At 38.6% G+C, this 13,102-nt stretch overlaps 1 protein-coding gene across 1 annotated transcript; it reads left to right on the top strand.

Annotated features, from left to right (window-relative positions):
* The first annotated feature begins 12 nt into the window (after positions 1–12).
* MAIP1 (matrix AAA peptidase interacting protein 1) lies at positions 13–6,378 on the top strand. The gene is made up of 5 exons (XM_005028552.5): positions 13–410; positions 1,450–1,521; positions 3,231–3,357; positions 4,271–4,421; positions 6,235–6,378. Exons 1-5 carry the CDS (start codon positions 66–68, stop codon positions 6,311–6,313), a joined length of 774 nt encoding a protein of 257 aa, XP_005028609.2. The 5' UTR covers positions 13–65; the 3' UTR covers positions 6,314–6,378.
* Positions 6,379–13,102: the final 6,724 nt, after the last annotated feature.

Below are 13,102 nucleotides of genomic sequence, written 5' to 3' on the forward strand. Positions count from 1 at the left end.
CCTCGGTTTCCCGCCGAGCGCACGGAGCGGCCGCGCTGAGGGACGGGCGGGGGACAGCCGGCGCCATGATGGCGCTGCGCGGCGCCGCCGGGCCCGGGCGCTGGCTGGGGCGGGCGCTCGCTGCTCCGGGGACGGCCCGCGCCCCGCCGCTCGCCGCCGCGGCCCCGGTCTCGGTCCCGGCCTGGAGCTGGGTCCGCCGCCCGGCGGGGCCCCGGCCGCTTGGGCCCGCCGCCCGCTTCGCCAGCACTCAGGGGCGTGAGCCAGAGGCCGAGGGGCCGCGGCGGCGAGTGGTGGTGGTGCGGATCAGCAGCCCGCTGGCCTGGCTGCGCAGCCGGTGTTACTACCTGCTCATCCGCCTCTACTTCGACCCCGAGTTCAGCGTCGAGGAGTTCACGCGGGGCGCCAAGCAGGTGAGGGGGCGGGCGGGCTGCCGGCTGCCCCCTCGTCTGGTGTGGGGGGCGCCCGGCGGGGGAAGAGGCCTAAAAAACATTTCTCTAGATCCCAAAGTCGTGTGTGCTACTATCCCCTGAAGTAGTATGAAGAAAAACGCTTCTTAACGTTTTAGGGACTCCAAGATGATATGTATGTCATTTTAGCTGTTTTTCGTGTAATACTGTGAAGCTCAGGTGGTTGGAGAATTGTTTCATAAATCTGCCTCACCAAGCTTATGAACCTAACAACCACTGTCAGCAAAATGCCTCAGTTCTCAAAGCTAGTCGTGGAAAACTAGTACTGCTAGCAGTGACATTTAAGTTATTGTATTTGAACAATAAATAAATAAATAAAAAGATGATGAGAACAATGTTAATATGCTTGAGACCTTTAAAAAAATACACATTAGTTGCAGTGTGGAGAACTACCTGTTTTACTTTGCTCTGCTCTTGTTTATTTTTATTTTAAGGCCTTAAACATGCCGTCAGCATTTAACAAGCACAATATTTGCACACACAGAGGTGTTTCTGTATGTAATTATACCTACAGAATTGATGAAAAAGGGATGTTGTGTTCCTCCAAGGTTTAGGGACTAGACTAGATTTTTTTTTTTAGATATGAGCTTCTGTTTTGACTGACACTGCACTGGGAAGAGACGCAGGTTGCGGAGGAGAATATTTACAGGGAAAGACATAGTGTCTGAATTACCTGCAGAAAGAAAGAATAAAAACAATTCATAGGTTACTGCATTTTTTTTATTAAGGCATTCATTTGCCTGCAAAAAGTTTCATGCTCTAAATAAGGTGGAAAAGAAACCTTATGTTTTTATAAGCTAATAGAATAACTTTCTCTTTTTTTAAAAGCTGGAGGGATCCCATATCAATGTTGACATACTGTGCAAGTAATGAAGTCTTAAATCATGGAATATTTAGATAGCCTGTCCTATACTGATGGATTTGTCAGAAAAAATAAGCTGATCTAAAATTCATGTTTTATTTCTCTTATTTTTTTTTTTAGGCATTTTCTGTTGTTTCACAGCTGCTGTCTCAGCGTAAACTTGATCTGCTAGATGGACTTGTGTCATCAGAGGTAAGTGTTTCCCGTCTCTAGTTCTGCCAATTGATATTTTCCATTATGAAGCAACGTGTATTCAGCCTGTCAGTATTTACAAGCATTGCCAGTTTGGTTTAATTGGGGAAAAACAGCATAACATTGAATAGGTGATTGTCTTGCAGATTTTTGTTTAATTTCAAGGCGTGAAAATTAATCTAGAGTTACTGTATAGGAAAAAATAATAATAATGTCCTTGCCACTAAGCATAGGGACCAATTGCCAAAAAGATTGCTGGTGTACCAGAAGGGATTTGAAAGGTGATGGATTCTGGATTGCAGGTGGATTTGCATACCCCTGTTGGTGTAAGCAGATAGCTGAAACTGTCAGTGTGTGCACCAGAATTCAGATGAAGGAACTAATTCATGTTCTTTCTTGCTGCCCCAATACATTCCCACCCCAAGCATCTCATACAGCTAATTCTTGGTCTCAGCTGGGAGGCCGCAGTCGTTAGTCATGGTCACAGGGACATGACTGACCTGGCTAGTTAAATAACAGTGTTGTCTGCGTTCTATCCCTTTGTGAATTCTTAATTGCTGAAGTTCTCTTGGCCTTCCCAGTGGACAGAAGTAGCAGATGCATCAGATTCATGTGGGGGAGATGCCTCAGAAGGAGTCTGCCCTGTTAATGGATGTCAGCTTGGCCTGTTCTATTGGCACTCATGTCTTTGCAACAAAAATTTTGCCACCGTTCTAGTACATGCCCACTGGACAATCTAATCTCCTCTTTAAGCAGAGATAGGAATAAAATGTGAGTAATAATAATAAAATAATGGTTTTGAAAGAGCGTCTCTTCTTCCTCTGCTTGTCTTAAATTCTTCAGGTGTTTAGGGGTAATATTGCTCCAGAGACTCATAACGTGTGCAGTGGCTGAAGCTCTGAAGCACTACTTCATTGCTTTGTCCAGTGGAATTTATACCTACCATGCACTAGAGCCAATGTCTTCTAGTGAAGATGCCTCTTGCTTCCACATGACCTCTGGATTTGCCTATTTTTCCAAAGGGGCAATTCCAGTTGGGATTAAAAACTGAATACAGGTTAAAAACGTGCTGTATGGCTTCATCCTTCTTGGTGATGCTTCTGTTCAAGTAGTGCACCACACCCTTTCTGCTTAGCACAGTTGTGTAGATCTTGGGGTGCTTAAATACTATGGCTGTGAATGTGATGTGCAACTTAAGTCCTAGAGGAATGGTTTTCCAGTCTTTTCTGATTGGCAAATGTCTAAACGTTTTCCAGTGGGAGTGTGGATCCTGAAATGGCAAACATAAACTTAGTGGTAATGGAACAGATTTACAAAGAAATTTGTGAGAACTGAGAAATGATTGAATCAAAAGCTAAGAATATCCCATATAGAGAAGTCAGCAGTGTGAAGGCAGAGTGTAAGTATGATTGTGGAAGTAAACTTAACTGGTATTTTCTGGGTTTACATGCATTGCTTTGAAACTTCTGTTTTTGACAGTATCTTTTCTAATCATTTTTAAAATATTCTCATTGGTTTGAGTATTAAATGAATCTTGTTTAATATTGTTAATTAGGGCTTGGGAGAGTCTGGTGCTTTTTCACTACCCATGTTGTATGTTATACAATGTTACACAAATGCTATAGCAATAGGTTTCATTTTATTAACTGTAATAGATAAGGTTGCTACTTCAATTTCTTAGTGGAAAAATTGAGTTTTTCTGAATTTAGGTACTTAATGTGCTGAAGGAAAAGATTTCCTTACTCTCTGACAACCACAGGGATGCTTTAGCAGCTGACATTGATGCAATTATGTACACGACAGAAGGAGATATTCGCATTTACTACAACGATGATGGTACGTTTAGAATTCTAAAACATCTCAGCGATGGGCAGTCTTTTTCCTGGTTTTGCTCACAGCAGGCATTCTCTACAGGGGTGTTTTTGGATCCTTCTCATTCCTTGTTCTTCTGTTTATAGTTCATCTGTATATATAGTTTTCTGATTTCCTTTTAAACTTGTTGTTAGTAATTTACTATTTGTTACTGAGATACTGTTTTGACTTCTGTAGGTTTTGCTCATTCCTCTTAGCTAATTTCAAGTTTAATTTTTAGTTCGTAATCTGAAACCACTCAGACAAATTACTATAAAATTACTATATACAGAAAGCTGTTTGCTTCAGCGGTGAAGATGTATCTTCCAGGAATAATAATGAAGTCTAGACAAATATTTTTTTCTCTATTCATATCTATTCTGCTTTTGTGGAATATGCTTATAGGGCATTGATTTTCTTTATTTAAAGTGATGAGTTCAAACAAGTTTCTCTTGTTTACATGCCAGTATTACATGTTCAGTTCTGTCAGGCACAGTTGAGGTGATTCAAAGTCTACCCATGGGTCTTCCAATAAACGTTTCAAATTCTCAAAGCCAGTGAGCTTTTTTTTCCTGCTTTTGAATATAGAGATTTTTTTCTCCAGTTTGCTCCTAAGTATCAGTTCCTTTACTCACTCTTGTAGTATCAATCATTGGCTTTGGACATCATGATAACCTGTTTTTTTATACAGTTTTATTGTTTACATTCTCAGGCAAAGCTCATAAATTACATATTTCTACTGAGTTTATTTTTATTATTGCTAAACAGCAGGAATATGGTTATAAATGGCTTTATTGTTTATTATTTTATTATACATTCTTTTTGGCTGAAGTCGGTTACCCTTCCTCAGCCTCTATTTGACCAAAATGACATCTATGTTATGCTTTATTTCCAACAGGCAGAAAGTTTGTTAGTATCCTGATGCGTTTCTGGTATCTGAATGGAGCTAACCTACCTGATGAAGTACCAGGTGAAACCAAAGTTTTCCAAATTGTGTTTGGAGATGAAAGCACAAAAGAAAAAAGGCATCTTTTAACAGCGAACTATGAGTAAGTCTCCTTGCCCCTTGTATGTACGTGGGCTAATTGTATGGAAACTAGTTTGGCAACTGAAAACATTCACACTGTGCCACTGCAGAACTTGGTATGTTTTAGATTGCCTCGTTTCTGAATGAAGCTAGCTCTCATCCAGCTTTCCAGTCCCTATTGTAGGGCCAAACTTTTAAAATACCCTTTAAAGTCATTATGTTATTGTCTTGCTTCTGAGTTGAGATAAATGGAAACTCTTTCAGAAGGAGCAATATCTGTAGCACTGTGTGAGTCTTCTGATGCTTTCCTGTGCTGCTCCTGCAGCTTTCAGGAAGGAGGCCAATGTCAGTCCTTGGTTCCCATTTCTCGTAGCACAAGTAACAGCAGTGCAGTCAAGTGAAGCAGTCAAGTGCAGTGCTGTTGACTTATTCCCTGCACAGAAGTCAGCAGTTAGCTGAAGTAAGTATCCTGCGAAACAGGAAATTATTTAGCCAAATGCTTTCTGCAGAAAGAGCAAAACAAGCATCACTTGGTGTTCAGGTTAATTAATGCCACTCTGATCTAAGCCCTTAAAGCTCATGTTAGTTGTGTGGATATATCTTCATAGGAATTATTATAAATGCCTCTGCTAGTGTACTAATGGCAAATAAATGTGGAAATATCTGCACAATTTGTGAAATGTACTGAAAATAATTCTCAGAAGTTGGAAAAAGTGAGGATTTTTATGTGAGAAATGCAGTATAATCAGTTACCTCTACACCCATATTTGAAATGGAGAGGCTGTGGGGGTCTAGACAATGAGAAGCTCAAAAACAAAGGAAATGCTCTGAGGCTACCAGCAATTTTTGCCTGGATGGATTTTCCTGGATCCATCCATTACCCAATTTCAGCATCTTCTGTGCAATTGGAGGCTTCTGAGGTTACTACTTACCTCAAGATCCTGACTTTAAGGCCTAAAGTATCTGTTCCTAATTCCCAGCAGAGCAGTCGTTGCAGGTAGATAATACTTCTATCTACTATGCTGACCTAAACTTAAACTAGCAAAGATACCTCAAGCTTTGGAAGCCTAGTAATAAGTATTAGGATGTCTGGAGAAGACAGTTTTGAGGAGTGGATTGACATATAATAGTAAAGCAATGATGTTAGAGCACTCTTGTTCACAACATGTGTGTTACTTGGGATTGCGAATATTCAGCTTGAAGCTCAGACTTGCCATTAGATGACAAGCAGTCAAAATTGACGTGCTCAGGGAAGAAGGCATTAATGACTACAAAAGGAAGATATAAGATTCTTTGAAAATAGGGGTTGAATGTCCTCATTTTCCTGTCAACTGTGGAATTTACTCTTAGTTTCAGTACTATTACCAGCCGGATCTCAGATGTGTTTCTGAAAATGTATTACTTTATTAGTATTTAAAGTGTAATTCAGTGAAAATGATTTTTTAAGGTGGAATGCCTAGCACAGGATTTTGCTTTATAATGCAGTTTGCATCTTACAAAATCAAAACCCTTTATTTAGAGATGAGCTGCTACAAAGCTATAGTCTTGGTTACTGGTATGAAAGCTGAGTGCTGTTTTGATATCAGGGTCTTTACTGTTGATGCTTGATCCTGTCTGAGACCTGAACTAAAACACTGAAGTTAGTGCACTTGGTTTCTTGCTAAAGAATTAATTTTGATCTTTCATTTTGAGGCATAAGCATCCAAGTCTAAAGAGCTTTCACAGAAATAACATTGAAGTAAAATATTTCTTCATGATTTCTTGTTGCTGTTACTATCTCTTCAGAGATTAAGTAGATTTTAATAACTCTTCACTTACTATGTTGCCTTTTCCAGATTCCAAAGGGAATTTACAGAAGGAGCAAAACCGGACTGGACAATTACAAGGATTGAGCATCCAAGGCTATTAGAATAAATACCTTCTACAGTGTCTTTATATTATGACCATTATTAATTATAAATATTCTGATTTAACAAATATCAGACGTTTTTGGTGTCTTTTTTGCTCTTCCCCCAAAAGAGAAAAAGAAATTAGAAACAATTTTGGGAAATTAAATATATGAAATTAACGCTATGCTGAAGAATTACAATGAAGCCTTTTCCCTGGAACAGGCTGGTACAGGTTTAATTGGTACTGTTGCTCATTCAAGGCACGCTTTCATCATAGATGGTGCATTTTCACGTGGGCCAGTATCATGGGTATGCTGACATGTTCTGAGACGAAATGGTACTACACGAAGATAAGCAGCACTTTCATGGCTAATGGCCCTTCCGAGTTATTTTCATGTATTTTTTTTCCCTATGGACTTTACAGTATGTAACTGAATAATACGCAAGATGAGCTAGAGGTAGATGGACTTCTTAGATTGTCTAGCTTCAACAGTTTTGAAGTAATTTTACTCTTGAATGTATTTTAGATTAAGAAACTTAGAGCTGTTATTAATGTTCGGTTCAAAACTGGAATAAGAAAAAAAAATTAACAATGCACTGGCAAAATAGATTAGAGTTTTTTTGATAATAAAAACAACATTCCTTTCAATTCATTAACATGCAGACAATCCCAAGTTCATAGGTTTATGATAGAATAATTGGTCTAAAACCTGAATTTAAGAGGACCTGTCAGTGTAGCTAAATTAAGTCCTCTGTTGGAAATGCTTGTAGAAGAGACAAGCAAATTGTTACAATTGGATTTTGCAAATTGCCAATTTCTGAGTTCTCATGTTATCTGTTTGTGGAATGCAATTCCTGGTCTTCACAGCTTGAGATTTTTATATGCAGTTCAACAAGAGTTCATAACAGTTTTCATATTCCTCATTTCAGCTTTAATGATAAAGCTAACTTTCTACCCAGGCATGTTTTAGAGATCTGTTCAGTGCTTTAAAAATGTAAGGTATAATTAGTGTGATTCACAGTAAACAAAGTTTCAGAGTTCAGTTCCATTGATGGAATATCTTAATGGCGAGAACGTTTAAAGCTTATCAGTAAGTTTTCATGTTAAATACTGACAAGGTAGTAACAGTATTTTGCTCTTAGCAGCAACAACCTAACTTTATAATGGAGAATTTTAATTTAGCATCTGGACAACTTTCAGTATTGACAACCTTGTCTTCAGGGGAGAAACACAATCTTGTGTTAAAATTGCATATAATTGTTTTGTATGAGGTCAGTCTAGAAGTTCAAAGCAAACTGAAAATTGTTTATTCTGTGGCAATTTGCTAGAGTGACGGCTAAGTGGTAACATGTCCAGTTAGGCCAGCCAATGGTGTGGTGTGAGGAGATGCAATCTTCAGCTCTACTTAACATAGTCACAGGAGAAATAAGCAGAACAGTAGTGAAGGGCACAGGTGCAATTTTAAAAAGTCATTTTTATGGAGCAAAAGAAGACAAAACTGTTTTCAGTGAAACAATCTGTATTCAGGAGTCTCTGCTTTTCGCATTAAAGAGTTTATCTAGAAGTTCTGGTATATCTCTTTGAATTGGATTATTTTATTTATATCTTTCACTTGATTAGATGTATCAGAATGACAGACCCTCCTGAGTGAGGAGGGATTGCCTTTTTATTACCAAGTGCTCCATTTTTGATAGCAAAGGCAGAGCAGCCCCTTCCATATGATTTAAAAGTGAAAAAATTCTTTAACACTTCGATTTTCTTCCACTGTAAAACGTTGGCTTAATATAAACACGTCCAATACTGATAACACAGTTTTGTTGAGGAATAAGATGTCATTGGAAATCTGCATGCTCTATGCTTTCAAAGTTGAGTTTGTCTTGTGGTTTTGGGGGACTTTTTGGGTTGTTTTTCCTTTAATCTCCGTTAACAAAATTGTCCTGGAGACTATAAGTCTCAGGCCTGTAGTAGCTTTACATGAGCTACAGGTGACTGTTGTGTCAATAGCTCCTAAGAAAATGGAAGCCATAACCAACTGACATGCTAATTTCAGAGAATAATTTGTTCTCTTTTCAGGAGAACTTGTTTTTAAACCCCACAAAGATTCTTAAAATACTGAAATTTTACAGGGGGAATCAAACTGTTTAGTCTTCTAGATTCATTATATCATTACCTTGCATTTCCCTCAACTCAAGGCATTTCAGATTTTCTACACCCTTAAAACTTGTCTCGTGCATTTCTTAGATGGCAGTGGGCACAAGCTGTTTGCTGTCATTGTACTGTTGGGAAATAGTACTGTACAGTGATACTGGTTTTTCAGATTTTCTCCATGTTTTGGCATAACACAAAATGGCTACCTTGCTTTTTGCTGTCAAGAACGGATTTTCCCGTGGGCATGAGATGAAATGAATACGTTTTAAGGGATCGAGACTATGGGAAATATATTTTCTCTGACGTCTCAACTAAGTATTTTTATAGGAGAAATCAAAATTTTATGGGATGACTTTGTAATGCAAGTCATGTTGTCTTCAGCCTGTGTTCCACTGCTGTCATTCCTAAGTAAATACTTATTTTTCATAATAAATGTAGAGCTTGATTGTGAATTAGGCAACCTTAGAACTAAAATTAAAAAGCTTACCTCCTAGCTTAGTATTCTACTAAAAAATATAGACACTTCTCTAGTCTTCTAATATTTATTATTGCCTGAATTATGATGGATAGCATAAGAATTAAAAGACCAGAATGCTTATTCTGCGTATACATGTAACAGTATTGATGACTATTATAACCATACCAAGCTTTTGCTTTTTTTTTTTTTTTCCTAACCAGAGTTGAGATAAAGACGTGTGTGATATTATGACAGGTAGAATGCCAGTTGTCTTTGGTCTTGAGTTTTTTAATTCTTTTAGTTGTCTAAGGGATTTTTTTTCCATTTTTGTTAACTGTATCTGGCTTTGAAATACACTTTAACATTCACTGTAGTCATTTGTGTATTTATATAGACCTCCAATACTGCCGTAATCCTGAATGTCTACATTTTTTTCCCTTGTCTGAAAATCTTCAAGAGCAAGTTAATTGCAAGTCTTGTTCTTAAACCAGTATTATTTAGTGGACAGTGTTAGCTTGAAGAAATAATCCTCTTTGATGTCTAAGGCAAATCAAGAACTTCTGGTTTTTATGTTGCCAACCAAAACTAGGTACTCCAACCTCTTATTATCTAAACTAAGAAATGGATTTAGTGAATACATTTCCGTATGCCATAAAGATCATCCCAAGTTCTTCTGACAAAAAGGAGTAAAGGATTGCCTGCCTTATCTTGATCCAAGACTTTGCAGGTGAAGTTGAAGGAGAGTATGTTCCTGTTTTGTCTTGCACACTGTTTTCTAAGGATTTGGTTGTGGTTTATTTGCCTTGCATCTCCTTGCCTGACTTCCGTTTCTGCTGCTGTAAATTAGGGATGGATAACAAATACAACTGCAGTTGCCTGCAAACTTTTTCATTCAGGCCCTCATATTTCTTGAAAACAATATTAACTAGGTTTGTTTGTGATTTTTAGGGTAAATCCTTACAACTATTAGCAAGGCTAAACCAGTGATTTACATGATACAGAGCACATTTGATGCAGTGCTTGAACTGGGGTTGGAGATGTGAAATACCACATAGTCACGTTTCTTTAGGTTCATGTGGAGTTTGGGAAGGCTTTATTCATTCATTCATCAGAAACTGCTTGTGTTTACTAGTTACTGACATTGCTTAACTATAAACAGATGCTTGGTAGCTGCACAGCACAGCATGTCCAAGAAGTAGCTAGCATTAATGACTGTAAGAGGCATGAAGGATAAAATGGTAGAGGCACTGATTCCCATTTAAGTGCAGTTTGATTTAGATATATTGTGTTAAAGTTTTGTTCTTACTGGCTTTTATCCTATCAGCCATAGTGTCTTTGTTTGTGCAGTGCCTACCCTTTTTAAAGTGGTGAGTTAGCAGCATGAAAAGACGAGTTGTATATGTGAATTCATGCAGGTACTTCAGTGTCTGGCAGTAGCAAACCTTAGTTTCGTATTCACATTTTAAAGTACGTTTATTATGTTGATTGGGATTCCTTTCTTTTCTGTCCTAGCATTGTCCTGTTTAATTTGGGGTCCATATTCAACTTTCTCCAGTCTTTAAAATATGCTCAAGCTTAACTTGAGTTTATGCTTAGTTAATTATTTTCTGGTCTTATAGCTAAAAAACTGTTTAGTACTAAAAATTAATTTTGTCTTTCAAAGCTGAGAGCAGTGTTTCTCTTTAGTGGTGTTGTGGTGCAACTTGTTTTCTATCCCATGTGCTCCAGCCTCGATGGCTGCCAGTAGAGGTCTTTGAGATTCTTTGCAGGCTGTGTGCACATGATGTCTCCTAACTTACATGGGTTGGGGTATAAGCTTATGCAAGGGGATTGCTTCTGGCTTCATCCCTCTTTTGCACGTGGATATGACAGCTTTGTCTCTTGGACCAGGGATTGGAAAAGATAATTGGCTGTTAAAAAATTATAGGCATTGCCTCTGCAGCTGTGCTTTCATTCCTCTAAGGGAAAGGCAGCTGGCTTAAATGGAGTTGCTCAGTGAGTACTGACCACAGTAAATTGTAGGGATTTACTTCTTTGTCTTTCACTTTTTCTAGTGTTGATGTACTGCTCTTTCTCTTTTTCTTACAACCCAGCCATTTATGGAGATTGAATAAGTCACTGTGTACATCTGTGACACTGTTGAAAACAACCCACTTCACAACAATGTCTCTTAAGCATATTTAGTCTGAATTAAGTGATGTATGCTTTTCATAATATAAGGTCCTCCTATTGAAGTTGATGCGAAAACTGTCATGGGCTTTAATGGGAGAAGACTGTAGTTTTTTTCTGCCTTTCAAGTTATTTTGTCAGAAATAGAGGTGAACTAAAATTAGACATGCTGTAGTTTCTCTTGCATGTTATTTCTTCTCTCTTCTGCTGCCACAGAACAGGACTCTTGATAGTGAGCTTGGTTTGATAGTGCTTAGGAACAGAGTGATATGACCAGGTCAGGCATAGCAAAGTATATGTGTAAGCAAGATGAGATCAAGTGGTGTAAGGTTGTCAGGTCAAGATTGTTCACATGGGCAAATCTGCCCTTTTGACATTGGAAATGTTCTGTCTATGATTTGCTGCTTTGCACCTGGCAGAGGAAATGGAGGATATAGCTCTTTGTCATGAGGACATGAGATTTAGCATGTTTAGGGAGACAAGTGGTGACTTTGATGTTTGTCTGGATTATATTTTGCATTTGACAGTAAGCTTTTATGTAACAAGCTGTACTTGTGCTCTGATTTGTGTATGAGGGAGGGATCTGAGTTTCCAAGATCAGAACTTAAGTCCAACCTTAAGGCTGCAGAGATCCCAGTCTGATTGGGAAGGAATAGGGGAGGCTTCCCAAGTAAATGTATGGTAAATCAGAGCACTTAGAGGCTGTTTCTGCTTTATACTAATTAGAAACTGGCACATCCTTAGAAATCAGGATTGAAAAGGGGCAGAAAGAGAAGAAATGCCTTGATAATCCCTCTTCTGAGCTTTCTGAAACCACATGACAAGCACAGCATCCATAACTTAAATATCAGATGCCCAATCTGGAACGAAAGCTTCAGTGGTACAATTTGAGCTCTTATTAAAGTCCCATTAGTCCCATTAAAGTCCCTAGTCTCATTAAAGCCCATGGGTCTGTCAGAATGGCAGTTTCTTGTGCTAGTGGCTGTAACACTGATTTGGGACCTTATACCCTCTTGTCCACAGTATAGCCAGGTCAGTACTTGTGATGGTACTGACATCTCTTTTCATTCTTTTCATGCATATATGGTTTCATAAACTGATGAATATGAGTAACGGTTTGGTATTTTTATATATTTTTGGAGGGAATAGGGTTGAGGGACTGCAATGTAAAATGAAGAACAAGCTAATGAAAATGAATTTGTGTGGTTCATTACTTGTCTTGCAAGGCGTTGAACAAGTGAACGTTTAATTACAGGTGTTCAGGGTGGAAATTAAGTCATGAAGAGGCCTATCGTGGATTGGCAGCTGCATGAAATCTCATTTCTTACATATTCAAAGTGCATATGTTATTAATATCTGCAATGAGCTCAGTTAGGTGCTTTGTGCTTTTTCAGTTATCATTTGGGTGGCTTCAGGCTCATGCCCCTGTAGCAGAACCCTCTCAGCTGTTAGCCTGTTCCCTATGCTTTTGTCAAAAGGCGTAATTCCTGCTGCTGTCATTCAGTCTCAGCCTATGAAATCATGGGGCAACCCAGCGTGGAGAGAATTAAACTCTGTGATTGCACTCTTGCTGTAACATTCTAGCTCTTGGTCACAAAGGAGAATAAAATGTTTGTACTTATAAAGACAGTGAGCTCACTGTGGCTTGGATTCCAAGCTGTTAGATTGGGTGTGTTCTTAAATGTTGTACCGTAGTGCAGTTTCAGAAGCAAATGAACAGGTGATACTGAATCCATATCAACCTTCAGCTTTGTCTCAGCAGAGAGCTCTGCATTAAAACAGTAATTACAATAAAATGTTTGGTATCCTGCTTTCTATTGTAAGGGAGGGTATTTTGTTATTCTATCCTTGTGATGTGCTTTTTTGTTTGCTTCTGTACTTTGTTCTCCCCTAAACAGCTACAGTTAAGGCTGGAAAAATTGTTCTGCTGCTGATAGTATAGACGTCTAAAGGGTTCTGTGTCTTTGATGGATTCTTTGTCTGGTAAGTCATTTCCATATGTCTGATTATACTTTCAGATTCTGGATTGGAAAGGAGGT

Source organism: Anas platyrhynchos, chromosome 7, assembly GCF_047663525.1.
Source record: "Anas platyrhynchos isolate ZD024472 breed Pekin duck chromosome 7, IASCAAS_PekinDuck_T2T, whole genome shotgun sequence".
Classification (NCBI taxonomy): domain Eukaryota; kingdom Metazoa; phylum Chordata; class Aves; order Anseriformes; family Anatidae; genus Anas; species Anas platyrhynchos.

Excerpts from the sequence above, each read along its gene's own strand:
- MAIP1 (XM_005028552.5), top strand. The coding sequence starts at position 66 with ATGATGGCGCTGCGCGGCGCCGCCGGGCCCGGGCGCTGGCTGGGGCGG. Across the intron at positions 1,522-3,230 it reads ATGGACTTGTGTCATCAGAG|GTACTTAATGTGCTGAAGGA; the intron begins GTAAGTGTTTCC and ends TTCTGAATTTAG. Across the intron at positions 3,358-4,270 it reads CATTTACTACAACGATGATG|GCAGAAAGTTTGTTAGTATC; the intron begins GTACGTTTAGAA and ends TATTTCCAACAG.